The sequence below is a fragment of the Gavia stellata genome, chromosome 1 (assembly GCF_030936135.1).
Source record: "Gavia stellata isolate bGavSte3 chromosome 1, bGavSte3.hap2, whole genome shotgun sequence".
Taxonomy (NCBI): domain Eukaryota; kingdom Metazoa; phylum Chordata; class Aves; order Gaviiformes; family Gaviidae; genus Gavia; species Gavia stellata.
In genome coordinates, this window is record NC_082594.1 from 660,094 (window position 1) to 679,524 (window position 19,431).

General features: G+C 62.7%; 1 protein-coding gene across 1 annotated transcript; it reads left to right on the forward strand.

Moving 5' to 3' along the window:
- The first annotated feature begins 1,613 nt into the window (after positions 1-1,613).
- Positions 1,614-15,093, forward strand: LOC132317864 (sodium-dependent proline transporter-like). Its single transcript, XM_059823236.1, has 16 exons — positions 1,614-1,662; positions 2,608-2,762; positions 6,839-7,046; positions 10,540-10,671; positions 10,936-11,084; positions 11,306-11,355; positions 11,577-11,715; positions 11,798-11,932; positions 12,048-12,151; positions 12,317-12,441; positions 12,614-12,726; positions 13,147-13,281; positions 13,513-13,612; positions 14,114-14,232; positions 14,497-14,670; positions 14,953-15,093. Exons 1-16 carry the CDS (start codon positions 1,614-1,616, stop codon positions 15,091-15,093), a joined length of 2,028 nt encoding a protein of 675 aa, XP_059679219.1.
- Positions 15,094-19,431: the final 4,338 nt, after the last annotated feature.

Here is a 19,431-nt window from a genome sequence, read left to right on the forward strand (position 1 = left end):
CCAGGATACGGTTGTCTTTCTGGGCTGCAAGTGCGCGTTGCCAGCTCATGTTGAGCTTCTCATTAACCAACACTCTCAAGTCTTTCTCCTCAGGGCTGCTTAACCCACATGCAGAACCTTGCACTTGGCCTTGTTGAACTTCAGGAGGTTCGGATGGGCCCACCTCTCAAGCCTGTCAAGGTGCCTCTGGATGGCATCCCTCCCCTCCAGCGTGTCGACCACACCACACAGCTTGATGTCGTTGGCATCTTATCTCACTCCAGAGCTGACATGCTATGTGATGTCCTGATGCTGACCCCTTTTCTGGACCAGGGGAGGTCCAACCTCACTTTCACCAGGGAACAGAGTTCAGGCCTCTTCCAAAACAGCCGTTGATGGTGCTGATGATTATGTATCTATCTGACTACATAGCTGGTAAAGCTGGGTAAGTCTTGAGTTCACATCTTCCCTTTGGAGGAGAGGATTCACGCTTGGGCTCCTCATCACCCAAGGAGCACTGTCCCTGGCAGGCTGCAAGTGTCCTCAGGAAGGAGGCTCTCTCCAGTTCTCCTGATGAAGATCTGCTTTCCCCTGTCCTGCTGGCTTCTGCTGCATGTTTGTAGGTCACTGGGCTGGGCCCTGAGAATACTCATCCTGAAGATCTTGACAGTGCTGCAGTGCCAGGCTGCCCAGCTGGAAGCACTCCTGGTGCAAGTGGAGAACTGTTGGGCTTGAGGAACATTTCTGGCCAAAGCAGGGGAAACCATGTGAGTGAGGTGGAGGCTTTGAGTCATGGGCTGAGCTGCACAGAGGTGTCTTAATCCTGCCAGGGACAAATGCCTGGGCTGCTCTGTGACTCTGGCTCTGAGGGCCCCTAGGCTACAGTGGAAGTTGTGATCATTTTAGGTATCCTGGGGGTTTCTTACAGGATCCATTCTTTGAGGAGAAAATACAGATGGAAGAGTCTAATCCCTGGCCTCCTGGTTGTTTTGTGCTAATTCCCCAACTCTGATTACTGGTCCCTCAGTTTCTCTGAGGCAACTGTTTGCAAAGCTGTACCAAAACAAGACCACCAAAATTACCCAAGTTAAAAATACCTCTTCATTTCTGTCTTTCAGGTGGAATTACAGTTAATTCCTTAACCCAGAAACATCTGTAGAAATGCTGTTCATTTGAAGAGACTGCTTGATTTTGATTGTCCTCCTTTCAAGGTCTAGGACTTTGCACTGCCCCAGGAGCACAGCAGTGCTCTGGCAGATGGCGTGAGATGAAGGCGACCGCAGTCACCAAGCAGAATGACTCTTCCTTTGGTTTCCTCCCATGATGAGCTTCCTTTTTGCTCCTCACTTAGCTTTGATTGCAGTCACCCCACAAAGACTTTATACAGTCTTTCAGAGGGGGTCACCAGTTTAGTGGATCACTGCACAATTCACAACCCATTCCCATCCTGCAAAAGTGTTCTTGGTTAAAAAGAGTTGATTCTGCTGAATCTGTATTTGAAATCTGTCCCTTTCTCCACCCTCCCTGCTGCGGTGGTGGGGGATAGTCCTGGTTCAAGGGGTATTTCCTTCTTCTGAGAAACCTGCTCCATTCAGAGGTTAGAAACAGTTGGCTCCAGGTGCAGTGTGATGGCAATGGCCAAAGAGAGGCAGGGCCAGCACATCAGCCATGAAAAAAATGCAGGTAATACTGAGAGACAGACAGAAGCTGGTGTGCAGCAGAGGATCTAACCCAGCATTCCCTGGAAGATGCAGAGGAAAGGAGGTGGAAACGCTAACAAGAGCGGAAGATGACTCTCTTTCATGGATGGATCACAGTTTTAAGTTGAGCTCTATCAGCAGCTGCTACTACTGCTGACGCTGAGCCTGTGCGAAGGTGACAGCAGTCTGTCTCCCAGAAAACCCCCACCACTATTTCTGTTCCTTATTTGGCTGCCTGGTTTTCCCAGCAATCAGGCCAGGAGAGCACAGACACTAACTGGGAAAATAGGGTGACAATAATGGGTGTTTTGGGGGACACGGCCATCAAAGATAACCTGGAAAGGGAGATGGAGCCATTCCTGAACCTGCTCCTTCCTTCCACCTGGATGCTGTTCAGCTTGGAGGGGACGGCGGACCCCTCTGTGTCCCTTCGTACCACTCCCCCCTCTTCCTCATGCCTTCATGTCTGCTTGCCTGCAGCACCAGCTGGGAGCCTGGCACCGTTGTCTGCCTCCTCACATTGCTCTGCAGCAGGGTGGGGATTGGCCACCTTGGCAGTGCCACAGCCCCGGTGCCCCGGTGCCTGTCCTGTGTGGGACCATGGCTGGGGAAGGCACCGGGCTGCTCCGGCAGCATGGCTCAGCCACGGGTGGCCAGGGAGCCCAGCATGAAACCAGATCCCAGCAGAGCCTTGGTGCTGAGAGGGGCCACCGCAGCTCACACCCTGCACTGAGCTCTGGGTGAGCAAAGGGTCCTGTCTCACCCTGCTGAGCACAGCCCTGTCTCCAGAACTTGTACTGAGCAGGCAGTGATGCCTCTGGTCCCTCCTAGCTGCAAAAGCAAGCAGGATGAGCCGTTTGTGGGGGGGCTGTGTGGGCTGTGTAGGCTGTGGGCTCTGGGGGTGCTTGTGGGGACCCTGTCGCCGCAGATCCCGCACCCGGGCCAGGGCTGGCCTGGGCGGAGCTGCACCTGGCACAGGTGAGCGGAGTGCGGCCGTTCCTCCCTCCCGCCGAGCAGGAAATGCCGGGCACCGGGCACCTCGACACACCGGAGCCCCTGGCCCCCACCACGCTGGAGCCCACGGTAGGACCAGGGCCCTGAGGGGACATGTCTGCCCTGCCCTCGCTGCTCTGGGCTGCAGGAGCCCCTGCTCCCAGTGCCAGGGACCCATGGGGTGCGGGTCACCCTCCACAGCCCCGTTGCAGCTGGCTACGCTGGGAACCCCCCCAGTGAGCCATGGTTGTGGTGGGAGCAGCACAGGGGATGTCTGAATCCTATAGGGGTTTCTGCAGATTGTTGTCCCTTAGACACCCACATGCCAAGGTGATGGCCAGCCTTTGGGTCTCAGCCCAGCTCGGTTCCTCTTGCAATTCCTCCGCCGTGGGGCAATGCCCTTTTTCCATCCCCGATGGGTGGACACCTCCTTGCCATTTGCCCCGTGGCTACAGTTTGGCAGAGCTGCTGGGATTTCTCAGGGTGCAGCCGGAGCCCGGTGTCCCCTTGGGCGTGGGGCAGGTCTCCCACCCATCTGGAAGTCTCTGGGGAGGCTGTGCCTGGTGAGGCTGTGTCTCTTCTCGAGGGCAGGTGGGGTTGATGCTTTTCAGAGGCCAGAGCATCTCTGTAAAGGGCTTAAGGGGCCCCACTGCTCGCCCTTGTGTCGGAGCGCACACCCAATGGCTCCTGCCGCAGGTCGCTGCTGGGGTGTGGGGCGGCCCAGGGCAAATTTCCTTCTGGGGGACAGAGAGTGTGGGACGGGCAAGCCAAGGGGGTCACAGCTCCCAGGTAGCCCCAGACAGCGTAGGGTACATGAATGGTGGGGGACATGGGGCTGCTTGGCAGTCCCCTAAGTGCAGCCCCTGTGGTCTGGCCTGGAGGGGCTGCGGGCTGCCCTCGGGGCTTCAGCCGTCTGGTCCTGCTGCAGTGCAAGATGTGGGGGGCATGGAACGGGACAGGGCTTGGTCACAGTGACAGCACTGGATGCTCTGGGCTGAGACTGGCTGGGCTGAAGCCCTCGCGTCCTGCTGAGACGTCTCCCCGTGATGAGCAGGCAGCGAGCAGTGGCGCTGGGGTGCTTGCGCAGCCCTGTGCCAAAGGCTGCCAAGCATCGCTCTTCCTCGGCCCCGTCCTGCCTCTCCTTTCTGAGACCCCCTGCTCACGTTTGCCAGCACTTGGGGTGGGTAAGGTGGCGAGGAGCAGGTCCTGCTGAGTCAGCGAGGCCAGACGGGCTGTTCAGGCAATTTCCATCTGGAGCTCCAGTACCTATAAAACATGACTGGAAATATGTGGGAGTGATAACTGCATTAACTGCCTGCTGGGTCCCGTGGCTGGGACGTGGGCGCTGCGGGTGAATGTACAAGGCAGCCCTACGGGAGAAGGGCAAGAGCAGCGCTCTGGGCCAGGAGACTTGCCCAGGAAGCCCTTGATCATCCTGTGGCAAGTTTCCTGCGTTCCCTGGTAGCATTTTAACTCCCCATCCATCCTCGCTGACCTCCCCAGGGAAGGTGCCACACATTTGTCACCTCCTGCATCCAAAGCAGCAGGGAGGTGGGCAGCATGTTCCTTTTTTGTAAGCAGTTACAACCACCTTGCCATTGCTCTGGGCAGTGGGGGACAAGGACGCTGGTAGTGGGAAGCCCCAGGAGGTGTGGGGAGAGCAGATGCTGCTGGGGCGCAGGGCACATGTAGCACAGCCTGGCAGGCTCAACAGGACTTGCTAGGTCTGCACTGGCCCTGCTGTGCCTGGGCTGGCTCCTGTAAACACACCGGGCAGCCCTGCGCCGTGTTTCCCGGCCATTTCTGGGAGGACAGACAGCTTTCACGCAGTGCCAGATGCGAGGCAGTGCGTGCTCAGCTGATGGCATGGTTAATCTGCACCTTGTTTCAACCACCCACAGATAATCGAGAGCTGATACCTGGTACCTTGCAGGAAGGCACATGGGGAGGCTCGCCCTCGTTTCTGGAGTAAACAAGCTCTCAGGGGTGCCGGCACTCCCGGGCTGTGATCCCCTTGGATCAGGTGCCTGGAGGGAACTGTGCTGCACCCGTGGACTTTGCACAAGAGCAGACATCTCAATGTCTCGGGGCTGCATGCTGCCAAGAAACTGTTGCCTCTGAACAGCCCCAAAATGCCCATGTCTTGGAGATCCCGTGACATTGCCCTGGGAGAGCTGCCCTCAGCAGTGCATGCTGTCGAGTCTGGCCAGTGGTCCTGCCTGCAGCAAGACACGTCTCGTGCCGCTGCTCTGCTGCCCACGGCCCCGGGAGAAAGAGATGGAACTGGGGAATGTGCTGGATTTCAGGGTTTCTGGAGACCATAGAGATGGAGGAGCATTTTCCACTTGGCTAGGGTATGCAGGTTGCTTTCCTGGTGACGCCCATTGCTTAGGAAGGGGTGGTGTGAGTTGAGGAAAGGGATGTTATGCAGGACAAGTAAACACTGTATCAGCCCCCTCAAGCCTGGGCAGGGACACTGCATCACAGAGGGGTTTTTCTGTTTAATTCAAAACTGGATCCTTTTCTAAAATAAACCCTCACGCTCCAGTGGGAGCGAAGCCTGGGCAGTCCGGCCTTTGGCTTGTGTTGCACATGAGATCCGGTCTGATCTTCTCAGCTTTGTGGTCTGTGAATCATACTGCTGCTTCGTCACTGAGCGACGCTCCTCTGCCTTGAGCGGTGCTTCCCCTGTGGGGTCCCACAGGGTGGGGGAAACTGAGTCACAGCAGGGCTGGGCTTGCCAGCGGCAGGGCTGGGATGAGAGCCACACGCTTCGGAGGCCCCATGCTCCGTCCCCTGCAGGCTGCACACAGTTGGGTTGAGAACAACCGTTTGCATCTGTTGTGACACTGATACTAAAAAAAATCCCCCACGCAACAACATCCCCAAGTACCATCACACTGCTATACCCCCTGGCTAGGGGCTGGGGAGGGTCCCCTCGCTCTCTTGCTATTCCTCTTCTCTCCAGGCAATCCGACCTTGCTGGGGAGGGTGGGCCAGATCTGTCCTGGCAGGACCGGGGGAAAGCTGCAGCCCAGGTGGCAGAGGGGATGTCCAGGGAAGGACCGCGTGGCTGGAGCAGCCCTGCGGGCTGATTTGGGGGATCCCTCCATCCTTGCCAGGGAGGCAGGACCTGTGCCCAAGGAGGCTGGTGCTGGTGGAAGGGATCACAGCCCCAAACCCTGCCTTGACCTTGCAGCTCCCTGTGACGCTGCTGGCCATGCTCTGGGAGCAGAGCAGCTGTCCTGCAGCCTCTCCAGGCCCCGGGGGCCCCCCGAGCCACTGGCCAGCCGCAGGAGTAGTCGGGGCAGTAACCTGTTAACAAATGAGGCACAGTATCCCTGTTCCCTTTCTCCCCACTGTGCGCATTCCCCCTTCAGCAGAGGTGCCGGCAGGGTCAGGGTGCGGGGTTCGGGGCTAGTGAGAGGTGCGAGCTCCCATCGCCCTCCTGGTCCCCCACCTCTGCCCACACCAAGCGATGGTCTGCACGGTGTGCACAGCACTGGGTCTGTCCTCCCTGTGTCCAGCATCGCTTTGCCTTGGCACAACGTGAGCCGATGACTCCAGCCCTTGCTCGCGGGTCCCCTGGCCGGGCGTGTGGGCAGGACTCTGGCAAATGTGGGAGCCGGAGGTGGCCCCACTGGCCGCAGAGGCACTGGGCAGGAGGGCTTGGACAAGTGAGAGCCGGGGGTGAGTGGTGGCAAGCACCCCTGCACCTACTCTCATCTGCCCAGCACAGGGCTGGGTGCTGGGTGCTGATCCTGGCGGTCCCTGTGTTTAGATAGTCCTGGGTGCCTAAGACAGCACAGAGATGAAAACCCATCACGAGAGGGTGGGTAAATTCCAGCTGCTGACATTCACCTTATGGGAGGATCTGCTGGATCAAACCTGCTCAGGGCATTTGGGCTGGGGTCTGCCTGGACCTGCATCTGGTTCCTGCGGCCTGGGGAGGAGCACGGAGCTCTGGGCCAGCCTGAACCTCCCACGTCCCCCAGCACGGGCCACCATGGGCTCCCACTGGGCAGCTTTCAGGGAGAGTCCCAAAGCCCCTTTGGGAACCAGGTGCTTTTTCAGCAGGAGCTTGGCTGTGCCCAGCCCTGTCCAGGAGCCTTGCGGGGTTTGCAGGCTGTGGCCAGTGGGTCCTGATGCTTTGCTCCCCTCCACAGGTCAACATCTTCCAGATGGAGGGTCCAACCGCCGACCCCACCCCCCAGTCCTGGCCGGGACCCCAGCCCCAGCCTGAGATCCTGGCCCCCAACCCACCCCGGGAGACCTGGGCCGGCAAGTACGAGTTCCTGCTGTCCTGCCTGGGCTACTGTGTGGGGCTGGGCAACATCTGGCGCTTTCCCTACCTGTGTTACCGCAACGGAGGAGGTGGGTGCCTGCTGCGGACACACATGTCCCTTCCCCAAACACTGCTCACTTCTGGATGGAGGCCAGGAGCATGGGGAGCTGGGGAGGGACAGCGTGCCAGTGCATGGGGCTGTGCTCTCCAGGACAGCAAACATGGGTGCTGGTGGGATTCAGGGTCTTGTGTTGCCCACCTGGACACCACCACTTTAATCCCACTGTGAGGACCATGGGGGAAGGATGCTTTAAGGGTTCAAAGCATCTCCCCATGAGTCTGCTGGGGCACTTCTGCTCCTGCTGGGGCTGCCCTGTGCAGCCCAGAGATGCCCCTGCCTCTGGGATGAACATGGGCAACCTGCAACACCATCCTGGGTGGTTTGGGCCAAAAAGAGCTGCCTCCAGGCAGAGCCCCTCTACAGAGCATCTCTGCCCTCGCCCAGAGAAGCAGGGCTTGGCCAGAAAAGCAGTGACGCCCCTGCAGCGCTGTCAGCCCCTCTGCAGCAGCAGCAGCAGAGACCGTCTGGTATCATGCAGCTGCAGGCTGTTGTGTATGGTGCATGGAGGTGCCCGTCCACTGTAAAATCCAGTTCAGTTGAGCAGGAGCACCCGGGAAGGTGGCCAAGCGGGGGCAATAACCCGCCACATTTCTGGGGCAGGACAAAGTGCAAGCAGCTCAGCATGTGCCTGGTGCCTCGTGGCAATGCCCCAGGATGCAGTGCCGTGTCCTTGGGCTGTGGGATGGGACAAACCTCCCCAAAGGTCATTCCTGAGCCCCTCGCTTCTGCTGCTGCCCTGACATTGCCTCCTCTTGCACCCAGCCGGAGGGCCCACATCTCCCCGCCTGGCCCTTGCCAGCTTTGCTGTGCTTCTGACCCGCGTTGCTCTGCTCTCTGGCATCTCCCCTTATGCTGGGCATCGCAGAAGTCTGCACCACTCTGCTGCTGGCTTGGGATCCCTGACTCTCTGTGGGCTCGCAGCCTGCTCAGCCCTGCAGCCTGTCCTCCCCAGAGCCGTTTGCGGGGCTTTTATTGCAGTGTTTTTCTATGCTTACTCCAAACTGCCCAGTTAAATCGGTGATTTCCCCTTTGCCCCTTAAATCACTGTAACTGGAGTCATTTGCTAACAGACCAACCGACTTATTCGGGGCATGGCCGGATGGCAGGTGTGCTCGTGCGGTGGCAGAAGCAGCCAAGCAGCCACGCATGGGACAGAGGACAGCGGGACCCCACATGTTGCTCCATAGCCCCCCGCTCCATGCTCCAGCAGTCCCCGACACCGCAGGTTTCCCTGGCTGATCCGATGCAAGCAGGCCTGGCTCCGAAATGCCCTGCCCTGTGTGCGCTTGCCCCAGCTGCCCGCTGGGGTTGGCACCCATCCCTGTGATGCCGCGCAGGCCTGGAATAGCACCAGTGCCTTGGCAGGATGTGCCAGGGCTGGGCTGTGCTGAGCTTTGCACCTCGCCTAACGGGAGGAATTTGGCTCTTGGGGCAGGAGTCACTGCTGGATGATGGGGCTGCCGTGCCCCACGCTGGGGCTGGAGTTCAGGGTTGGCTGTGGATCCTCCTGGGGGAGCATCTCCTTCTTCCTGAGGGGCTGCACATGCACAACCTGCCCCGCATTAGCATTAGGGCTGGGGAGGGGGCAGAGGCGGAAGGAGAAGTGTCTGTTCCTGCGGGAGCTGCTGCAGCCACCGGTGCATGCCCGGGTGCGCGGGGATGGGGGCGGCCATGGCATGACCTGCTCCGGGGACTGGGGCCACAGATGCAGCCGTCCCCACCTGCCATGGTCTCCCCTGTCATGGCCACCTTTGGCACGGCTGCGGGGGACACCGGGCTTTTCCCTTGCTGCAGTGACTGCAGGTGTGCAGGACACCCCGAGCCTCTCCATCCCGGCATTCCCACCACCCATCACGCACCCCTCGCCCCCCAGGCCCTCTCCCCGGGCACGGCTGCCTGCGGGTAGGGGCTGCCTGCACCGCACGGGGTCACGCGTGCCCAAAGCTGGGTGCTCCCTTGGGGCCTGGAAGGGCAGGAGACGGGCTGTGCTGCAGGAGCTTTGCGGGGTGCATGGCCCATGGACCCCCTCATCCCAGCAGGCTTCGGCCAGGCGCAGCGATCGGTGGGCGTCACCGCTGGATGTCACTGCCGCCTGCCCGGCCATGCAGGGTCCGCGCTGCCCATGGGCACTGCCCAGCACCCACGGGGTCGAGGAAGCCGATCCCTGCCCACCCTCCGGGCAGCGTCAGCCAAAGGGTCTCAGAGCCAGCAGGAGACATGGGGGTTCAGGGGGAGCTGCTGCCCCCTTGGCCCCCCACCCCAAGGGAATGGGGATGGGGGGGGACAGCAGTTGTGGGGGTTTTTATCCCGAAGCCACAGAGCTGGGGATGTTGGGAGGTTTGTCCCCGTGCGGCACAGCTTGCAGAAGGCCCCTGCAGTGCCTGTGCCCAGGGGATGCGTTGGACCGGCACCAAAGCAGCCAGAGCCACCATTTCCCAGCATCGTGGGCAGAGCAGGGACACGCTGCACTACCTTGGTCCCATAGCCCAGTCCTCTGGCCCCACAGACGGTCCCTCCAGCTGCAGGGAGCCAGCGGGACCGGGGCACCATCGCCCCTCGCTCCCAGCCTTTGCCAACAACCAAGCAGGAGTTCCTGATGTCCCAATGGGGCTTTAAACCCACGGTGGTCCCCTCCTTCCCAACGCTGAGTCCTGCAAAGCCTCTGCCAGAGCTGGCTGGTGATTCCCCTGCAGCGTGCGCAGCAGATGCGGAGGCAGCCTGCCACTCCCAGCGCTGCGCTAATGAGTGCCGGGCTAAAGAGCAGTCGGCCCCACATCTGGTCTGTCAGTGAGGCTGCGGGGGAGCGGGGTTTGAATACAGCATTGTGGCTGGAGAGCTGCTCCGCTGCGGGGAATGGTGATCATTGCACCAAAGCTTTGCCGCTGGGAGAGGATGGGCTTGGGCTGCAGCTGGCTGCCAGCTGTGAAATACTGATTTCTCCCCTGGAAAATGTCCTTTTCCAGCACAAATTTGGCCTGGCTGAGGCTGCAAGGAACAGGATTTCCTCCGCAGAGAAGGCAGTTGGTGAGACAAGCTGTGTAAAGATGGAGATGTCAGTGTATTGCCAGAGGGAACACGGGGATCTGCTGCGGGCACATCCCAGGGCCCTGAGCATCCCACGGTCCTGAGCGTCCTGCAGCGCTGGGCATCCCATGGGCCTGAGCACCACCACAGCACCCACGGCTGCACCCCCAGCGCTGCTCCCACCACCCACCCCAAGCCAGGGCCAGTGGGATTCCACCAGCTCACAGCTCAGGCCCCTGCTGCAGGGCTCATGGGGAACTCGTCTGATGGGAATGGCCCCCAGGATGGAGCTAGAAGCCCCTGGGACCTTTCCCCGCTCCGCTGCATCCTGCCCAGACACATGTCCCTGCCATGGGTCCGAACCACTCATGTCTGTCCTCTGGAGAGCCCGGACTGGTGCCGGCCATCTCCCTGACCCGCTCCCCCTCTCCTCCCAGGAGTCTTCCTCATCCCCTACTTCATCATGCTGCTCGTCATGGGGCTGCCCCTCTTCCTGATGGAGCTGAGCCTGGGCCAGTACGGGGCCGCAGGGCCCATCACTGTCTGGAAGTGCTGCCCACTCCTGAAAGGTGGGGCTGGGGGCCGGGGTCACCAGCACTTGTTGCCCCTGCGGCCGCTGGGGCCGGCTGGGCTGCAGGAAGGGGTGTGGGGTGAGCATGGGGGCTGGGACACCCCCTTGGTGAGGCCTCAGCCTGCACCCCAAGTCCCTGGGCAGCCCCGGGCAGGTCTCCTGCCACCTCTCTGGCCCCTTGGACCTCTGCCGGGCCAGGGGTCTGCGGGATGCGGGCGGGCCCCTGCTTGCCCCACCCTCAGCAGCCCCTCTCCTGGCCCAGGCGTTGGCGTTGCCATGCTGATCGTCTCCTCCCTGGTGTCCCTCTACTACAACGTCATCATTGCCTGGGCTTTCTACTACCTGGGCTCCTCCTTCCAGAGCCCCCTGCCCTGGTCCTGCGATGCCCCCTGGAACGCGGACTTCTGCCAGGTCAGTGGCCCCGGGGCGGGCATCATTGTGGGGTCCGATCCCAGGGTGGGATGCTGCGGGGCCAGATGCCGCACGAGGTCCGGGCTGGCAGTTGCTCTTGGGAGAACCTTTGCCTGCAGCAGAAGAGCAGGGTCAGGCTGGAGCTGGGGCCAGAGCCAGGAGGGGCGTTGGGGATGATGATGGTGGCGGTGGCAGTGACCTGCCGGGACTGTGTTTTGCAGAACGCGTCGGGGAGCGCCAGGCGGGTCAGCCCCAGCGAGGTTTTCTGGAAGTAAGTCCCTGTGTGGCAGCATCAATGTGTGCCTCCCTTGGCCCGCGTCTGCGGGTCTGGCCCCGGCTCCATCTCCCCTGGTCCCGAGGGGCCGGGGCTGAGCCCCCGCTGGCAGCGGTCGGTGATGCTGGAGGCTTTGTGAAGGGCGGAGGGGTGGGTGAGGACATTGCGGAGGGTGCCTTGTGTCCCCCATCCCGCTGACCCGTGTCCCTGCACCGCAGCGAGCAGGTTCTGGGGGTGACACACAGCTCCGGCCTCGGGGACCCCGGCCCCGTGCGGTGGCCTCTCGCCCTGTGCCTGCTGGCAGCCTGGAGCCTCGTCTTCCTCTGCATGCTGAAGGGCATCCGCAGCTCCGGAAAGGTGCAGGGCAGCACCGCAGGTGCGGTGGGGGGAGGCTGCCACACCGGCGGAGCGGGACCAAGCCGAGCCGTGTCCTGCGCAGGTGGTGTACTTCACTGCCACCTTCCCCTACCTGGTCATCCTCATCCTCATCATCCGGGGGGCCACGTTGGACGGCTCCCTCGATGGCGTCCGCTTCTACCTTTCCTCGGACTGGAGCAGGCTGCAGAGCGCCCAGGTAACCCCATGCTGGTGCTGGGGGGGTCCCCAATGGCAGCGATCCCTCCAGCCGGGGCCGGTGGGGCAGGCTGGGCTGGGGAGTCCTGCAGACCCCCTGCACAGTCGTCCCCCAGGTGTGGAGCGACGCAGCCTCGCAGATCTTCTACTCCCTGGGCATCGGTTTCGGGGGGCTGCTCTCCATGGCCTCCTACAACAAGTTCGACAACAATGTCATCCGGTGAGCGGGGCCGGGGCGCGGGGGCTCGCGGAGCACGGGCTGTCGGGTTGCAGCTGGGGAGGAGCAGGGCGGTGATGGGGATGTCTGAGCCCCACAGCCCATCGGGGATGCCCCCGTCTCCATCCTCACCCCACGGGCATGGGGCTGTGACACCCTTCCCGGCAGGGACACCTTGGTCATCGCCATTGGGAACTGCTGCACCAGCTTCTTCGCCGGCTTCGCCATCTTCTCAGTGCTGGGGCACATGGCCTGGAGGAAACAAGTCCCCGTGGGCAGCGTTGCCGACTCAGGTCTGGGCATGGGGAGGGGGGCTTGTGCTGTGCTGTGCCGTGCCAGGGGAAATCCCGGTGCCCTGCGCAGGGACGGGGCCGTGGGGCTACAGCTGAGCTCATGCCCAGCCTGGCTACCAGCTTGCTGGGCTTGGCTTGTCTCACCACGGTTTCCTTTCATCTCACCCCGCAGGCCCTGGGCTGGCGTTTGTGGCGTACCCCGAAGCCGTCTCCCTGCTGCCTGGCTCCCCGTTCTGGTCCATCCTCTTCTTCCTGATGCTCTTCACGCTGGGAGTGGACACTTTGGTGATTGTCACCTCAGGCAGCCCCATGTACTGCCTTGTGCCTGGCCTTGGGGTGCCAGGTACACCCCGTCTTAGGCATGCAGATGGCATGATGTGCATGGGCCAGGATCATGAGGATGGTGCTGGGGTAGGGGGGGGCTGCATGGCCGCGTGCTTGTGGGGCTGTCACCCGGGGTGGTGGGCAGGGATGTAGCCACGTCCCACCAGTATGGGGCTGCACCCAGGGTGATGGGGCAGGGATGCAGCCATATCCCACTGGCACTGGGCATGGGTTTCTCCACGTGCCCAGGTGTCACACAGATGGGGATGCACATGGGAACAGTGCCCTGTGAAGTCCCCTCTGTGAGGACCATCCCCTGCACCAAATCTGGGGGAGGCAGGGACCGCGACATCTCCCCCAGTGACCTCTCCCGTCTCTCAGTTTGGAAATATCGAGGGCATCACCACAGCCATCCTGGACGAGTTCCCAGCCCTGCGCGACTGGAGGAGGAAGACGGCATTGTTGGGTGCTCTCTGCACCTCCTTCTATCTGCTGGGACTCCTGCTGGTCACCCAGGTATGGGGTCCCCTGCACCCCCATCCAGCAGCACCCAGCACCCTTGGGGTGATGCCAGGATGGAGGTTGGGGAACAGCCTCCTCTCCCCTCCAATCTCTGCACAAGCCCTTAGGCGGGAGGACGGAGGGCTGTGCGTGGGCCCTGGCGTCGATGGTGTCCATGGCATGGCGTGCCCTGCACCCACCCCACTGCCCCGAGCTGTGCTGACCCTGTCCCTCACCACCTCACAGGGAGGCATCTTCTGGTTCACCCTCATTGACAGGTACAGCACCGGCTTTGGGCTGATCATCGTTGCCCTCTTCATGTGCTTGGGCATCGCCTTCTGCTACGGTGAGTGGAGCGGGCGGCCCCAGGGCACGCTGCAGCCAGCCCTGGGGGGTGCAGTGGGGTGTAGCCAGCACGGGGCTGCGGTGCTGCCAGCCCTGCGGCACTGCCTCAGGGTGTTTATGGCACAGAGCAGCCCCTGGCTACCACACTGCCATGGTTTGGCGTTCCTGGGGCTCACGGCAAACCGTGGCCAGGCTCTGTAGGGTGCACCTGCAGCTGTGGACAGCTTGGAGCTGGGGTGGGCAGGGAGTTACCCCCATCCTGCTGCCCACAGGCAGCTTAGCCCTGCAAGGAGATGGTGCAAAGCCAAGGTGCAATTTTCCCTGTGTATGTGGGATGCAATTTCCTCTCTACCCACTGAAGCGTGGTGGATGTTCAGCACCAGCACCGCCATGGCTCAGCCCCAGCACAGTGCGGTGGGTGAACCAGCGTGGATGTACCCAGCAGGGCCGTGCTGGGGGCAGGCAGGGGCCCAGCCGTGACCTTCTCCCGGGGTGCCTGCAGGCGTGAACCAGTTCTGCCAGGACATCACGGACATGATCTGCTGGTACCCGCCCTGGTGCAGCCACATGCTGGGCTACTTCAAGGTGTGCTGGGCCTTCTTTACCCCCTGCCTGCTGCTGGTGAGCACCAAGCACCTGCCTGGGGCTGGAGGTTGAGAGAGAAGAGCTCCTCTCCCTCCATCTCTCCCTCCCCTCTGAGAGGGGCAGCTCTTGCGGTGGGTTTGGAGCAGGGCTGCCCTGGTCCTGATGCCTCCGAGGCCTCTCTGGCTGCTGGAGGGAGTTTGGGGCGGCCCTGGGGGTCCCTGCAGTGCCCAGCCACACCAAGACCCCTGGGGCCAGGCACTGCCGTGGTGTCACATCATTCCTGCCCACTCTGCCCTTCAGTTCACGCTCATCTACACCTTCCTGGATATGTACAGTGTGCCCCTGCGCTACGGCACCTATGAGTACCCAGCCTGGGGCACGAGCCTGGGCGTCTGCATGGGCATCCTCACCTGCCTGCAGATCCCACTCTGGGCTGCCGTGGCCCTGTGTCGCGAGTCAGGGACGCTGAGTGATGTAAGTGTGCGAGGCGGGATGGGGCACGGGGATGGAGCTGGGGTGGGGGCAGAGCAGGGGCTGCCCTGGTGCTGGGGACTGGGTGGGAGAGGCCAGCGATGGAGCGGAGGTGACTCTGTCCCTTCCCCAAGAGAGAAAAAGGGCTTGAGCCATGGGGACGGGGTGAGAGGTGGGGTCTGAGCCCCTCCACAGCCGTGCCTGCTGCTGCCCCTTCCCGCAGCGACACTGCCCTCTGCCCTGCGGGGCTTGGGGCAGCCCCTGCTCACCCTCACCCACCCCCAGCGATTCCAGAAAGCCACCCAGCCCCTGCGCTCCTGGAGGACAGCCACCGCCCAGGATGTGGCTGGAGACATCATCGATGTGCCATTCACCATCACCCTGCCTGGCAGCGACTTCACCGCTTCGCCCCACGGCACAGTCTGATGCCGGCCCCAGGGCACCCCACGTCCTTGCTCAGAGCCCCCGGGAAGACAGGACCTGCTGGTGATGGGGGACACCCGCCTGGGGGCTGGCTGCTGGTGCACGTGGCTCCCCTTGTGCCATCACCGTCACCCATCCTGGCGGATGGTAACCACTGATCCCAGCGCATATTTTAATTCTTTTTCCTGGAAATGTTCTGCATGCTCCAGAGGTGTTTCTAGGGGACTCTCTGCGAGCAGGACCGGCTGCCCGGGCTGCGCTCCAGCCCTTCGCCTGCCTCTGGGCAGTTGCCACGTCTCGGAGCGGTTTGGAGGTGGCTGCCTGCGTCCCTGGCCCTGACCCAGTGCTCTCCCTATGGGGCAGGTGGTGGCAGCATCCCTGCCAGCGGCAGCCACCTTGGGCAGGGGCCAGGCTGCCAAGCCCACCGTGGCAGTGGGAATGGCACACTGACCCCCGAGGTGAGCTCCAGGCCCCGCTGGCTGCCTCCCAGGCAATGCTCAGGGCCAGCAGCTCCAGCGTGGCTGGTACTGCTGTGGCTGGGCTTGCCCGGCAGCCAATTCAAAGCCCCCAGCCCAGGGCAGGTCCCCGCTCACCTGACCCGGGCCAGGGAGCAGCACGGCACAGGCAAGCAGGGCCAGAGCAGTCCTGGGCCGGGTTTGTAGCTTCAGGCCACTGCGAGCGAGTGATGCATTCGCTGCTGCTGCAATAAAGCTCCGTTTTCCAGAGTGACGCTGCTGGCTGGGCTGGGCTCAGCTGGGGATCTGCCCACGCGTGCCGGTGCCTGCAGAGATGCGTGTGCCGGGGGCCCTGCTCGCCCCCGCCCCGCTGGGTGCCACCGCCACCCCGGGCTGTGCCATGGCTGTCATGCAGCACAAGCGGGGAGGGATCCGTGCTGCCATCCTGGCTGGGTGCTGCCCCTGCCGGGGACGGTGGTGCCCCTTGGCAGGGCTGCACCGACAGCCCTGCTGGTGCACTGGAGCCCCGTGGGGCCTGGGTGCAGCTCCTCTGGGGCAGGCCGGATCCTGCTGCGTCCTCCCCCTGCGTGCAGCCTCTGGCCCGATGCCCTCGTGCTGCCTGGCTGTGGGGTCCCAGCCCACGGGGCCTCATCCTGCTGCCCACCCTCGGGCTCAGCGCTGGACTGCCCGGGGCTGCGGGGGGACGACGTTCTGCTGGCTTCAGCTGCAGGAGCAGAGGGGTGCGAGCAGGGAGAGGCTTTGGCAAGGGCTGAGGTTGCCCTGGGCCAGGTCAGCAGCAGGTTCCTCGATGAGAAAGCTGAGGGGGCCCCAGGGAAGTGTTTTTAACCCCGGTCCCAGCAAGCGTGTTGTTCCTGTGAGTCTCCAGCCTGGCACTCCGCGCTCTCCCCATGCTCCTGCCGGGTGGTGTACTGGTGATGTACGGCTCCGCAGCCGCGTCGCCAGGATGAGGCTATCCCCCAGCAGCGGAAATGGGGAGTGCCCGAAGCTCACACCAGGGCCCAGCACCGCTGCACCAATCCAGGTAGCACTGGGTTATTTTTGGCACTGAGCAGAATTGCATGATCCAGACTTGGGGGAAGAGGCCTCTGCTCATGGCCCAGGGATCGGATCGGCCCAGGGATCAGATCGGCCCAGGGATTGGCTTGGGGATCACAGGGCCCCGGCACAGTGGGGCAGGTGGGGGAGAGCTGGGGCATCCGTCTGTCCCTACTGGACAGGCTGGGGTAGCCAGGTCAGCTGCTGGGTGCACGGTCCCCAGAGAGCCCCCCCCGCCACCGGCAGGCACCCACTGCCCTGACCCCCCAGATGGGACCCCCATGCTGCAGCCTGGGAAGGGCTGGAAGAAGAGAGCAGCAGATGCCGGCTCGTAAAATAGACTACATGCTTTATTGGATTTAAAAGTTTTATGAAATGACAAAAAAAAAAAAAAATCAAGAGTTGGCAGATGCGTCAAGAGTTGCCGTTTGGTGGATCCCCAACCCCTTCTCCAGAAGCATCGACAGGTCTCCGCCACCACAAGCAGCGCCACCGGGCCCCCGGCTCCCGCCCGGGCAGCCCCCGCTCACAGGGCGCCCACGGGGCCCCACGGCCACCGGCCCCGCTCGTGGGGGTGGCCGAGACGCTCCGAGCGCACCCTGCCCACGGCGGCGGGGTGCCCACGGCCACAGCCCCAACTGTGGGGGCCGAGCGCAGTGTCCCCCGCTCCCCACGCCTCGGAGCAGCCGCGGGGAAATGCAGGCACTTAGTCATTTAGAGGAATTTTTCACTTATCTCAAAGCAACAGTGTAATTGCCTAACTACCACCTACGAAACAAAAAACACCTTTATAGCCCTTCCTGTATTCTCAACATACACATATATATTACTCTGGCATAAAGCAAGGCCCCGGGGGGCTTTCAGCATCCCGCCCTGCCTCCTCTTCTTCCCCTGCCAGATGTGCATCCTCCTCTGCCCTCAGCAGGTGAAGCAGCTGGGGTGGCCTCCGGCAGCAGCCCACCGCTGGGGACGTGCTGGATGGTGGCACAGGGAGCTTGGGACGGATGGGGGGGATGTGCAGTGGGGACCCCGGGCTTGGTGGAGAGCTCTGGGGGGGTCGTGTCGTGCCAGGCAGCAGCCTCGAGGGACACGGGAGGGCGGCTGGGGGCTCCTCTGCCAGCCCTGGTGCTGGGTGCTGCGGGCAGGGGCTGCAGAGCTGCGCCTGGAGGGAGCAGGGCCTGGCCCTGGGACGGAGCGAGGCTCACCCCTGGGGACGGGCTCATCCCTGGGGACGGAGCAGGGCTAACCCCGGGATGGAGCAAGGCTCATCCCTGGGGAAGGGCTCACCCTAGGACGGAGCAGGGCTTGTCCCACAGACAGTCGCTGTCCCGAGCCAGGGACTCCCCGAGTGGCCCGGGCTGCGATGGGGGAAGCATGCAGAGATGAGGGCTCTGAGCAGGATGTGACCCACAACCTGCCGCGGGAGGACGGGAGAGCCGCTGAGCCCCGGGCAGCAGCCTGGGCTGGATGGAGACCTTCCGCAGGCTGCGCTGGCATCGAATGGCGGCAGGGCTTGGGCCACGGGCTGGCACAGCCGGGTAGACCCCGGCCTCTGGCTGGAGCAAGCTTGGCCTCAGGGCAGGGAGGGTGCTGCCCGCATGGCCTTGAAGGGCAGCGGGTGCCTGGGTGAGCCTCCTCCATCCTGACCTGCATCCTCTCAGTCCTCGGGGGGGGGGCAGAGCCCCCAGCACCCGGCCCGAGGGCACGCTTGCTTCAGAGAGATGGGGCCAGGAGAGGGGGAGGACATTTTCAGGCTCCTGCCACCCAGGCACAGCCTGCCTGTCCCTGGCCAAGGAGAGCCCCACTGTGCCCCGCGCCCTCCCTCCAGCCCTGCCAAACCAGGACACGGGGACAGGGGACGGGACCTGCACCCGGGAGCCCCCTCCTCTTTGTGTGGATGTGGCGGCTGGACCTGACTCTGCACCAAGAGCCCTGGGGGACAGCCCTTCCCTCGGTGCTCCTCCATCACCAGGGTCCCCGCTCCTCACCCTGCCGAGCCCCCGAGGCATGTCTGGGTTCGGAGGAGCTGCTTCCGTCCCTGCTCCCCTGGGCAGGTCCAGGGACCTGGGGAGGGAAGACGGGGGCAGATGAGGGCTCCTCCGCCCCAGAGCCGCCACCCCAGCATCCAACCCCCCCACTGCGTGCAGACACCAGTCCTGCTCGGGCAGCACCACGGCCGGCCGGGCAGAGCAGCTGGGTGGGCATCCCCATCCCACCGCGGAAACCCAGCGGGCTGCAGCCACCCCCGGCGCAAGCGGGAAGCGGGTCAAGGGCACGCTGCGGGCAGAGCTCCTGGATGCACAAGTACCAGCAAGGGCAGAGCCCTCCCTCGCGAGGGCATTTTACTTGCTCTTGCTTATCAAGAGCGCACAAACAGGGATTCCCCCTCCCAACCGTCGTAGCGATGGGGGCCGGGGTGTAGAAAAGTGACTCATAGAAATAAGGAGAGAACCGCTGCGATGTCAGCAAGGCAGCTCGTCCGAACGCTCGCACCTGAGTCACCCCGAGAGCCGAGCGGGGAGCGCGCTCCCTCCTCGGGGAGCCGCCGGCCCTGCTCCGTGCGTTCCCCAGCGGGCTCCCACCACCCCGACCTTCCATACAGCCTGTGCAAAAGTTGGAAGAGGCAGAAGAACCAGAAAAAAAAATTAATAATAATAAAAAATAAAATAAAAAAATAAAACCACATTGAAACCAAACCCAAATGCCGTGTGGCTGAGCAGAGGCAGGAGTAACTGGAAGCCATGCGCAGCAAAGCCAGGGACTGCAGCAGTGGGAAGGGGAGAAAGGGCGGCTGTTCTCTTCGGGGGGAGCGGTCGTCTTTTTTTTTTTT

What these genes read in the sequence shown, in the direction of transcription:
- LOC132317864 (XM_059823236.1), top strand. Translation starts at nt 1,614, where the DNA reads ATGGCCAAAGAGAGGCAGGGCCAGCACATCAGCCATGAAAAAAATGCA. An exon ending in CCACCACGCTGGAGCCCACG is followed by an intron (nt 2,763 to 6,838) that starts GTAGGACCAGGG and finishes TCCCCTCCACAG; the next exon opens with GTCAACATCTTCCAGATGGA. An exon ending in CGCTGGGAGTGGACACTTTG is followed by an intron (nt 12,727 to 13,146) that starts GTGATTGTCACC and finishes CCCGTCTCTCAG; the next exon opens with TTTGGAAATATCGAGGGCAT.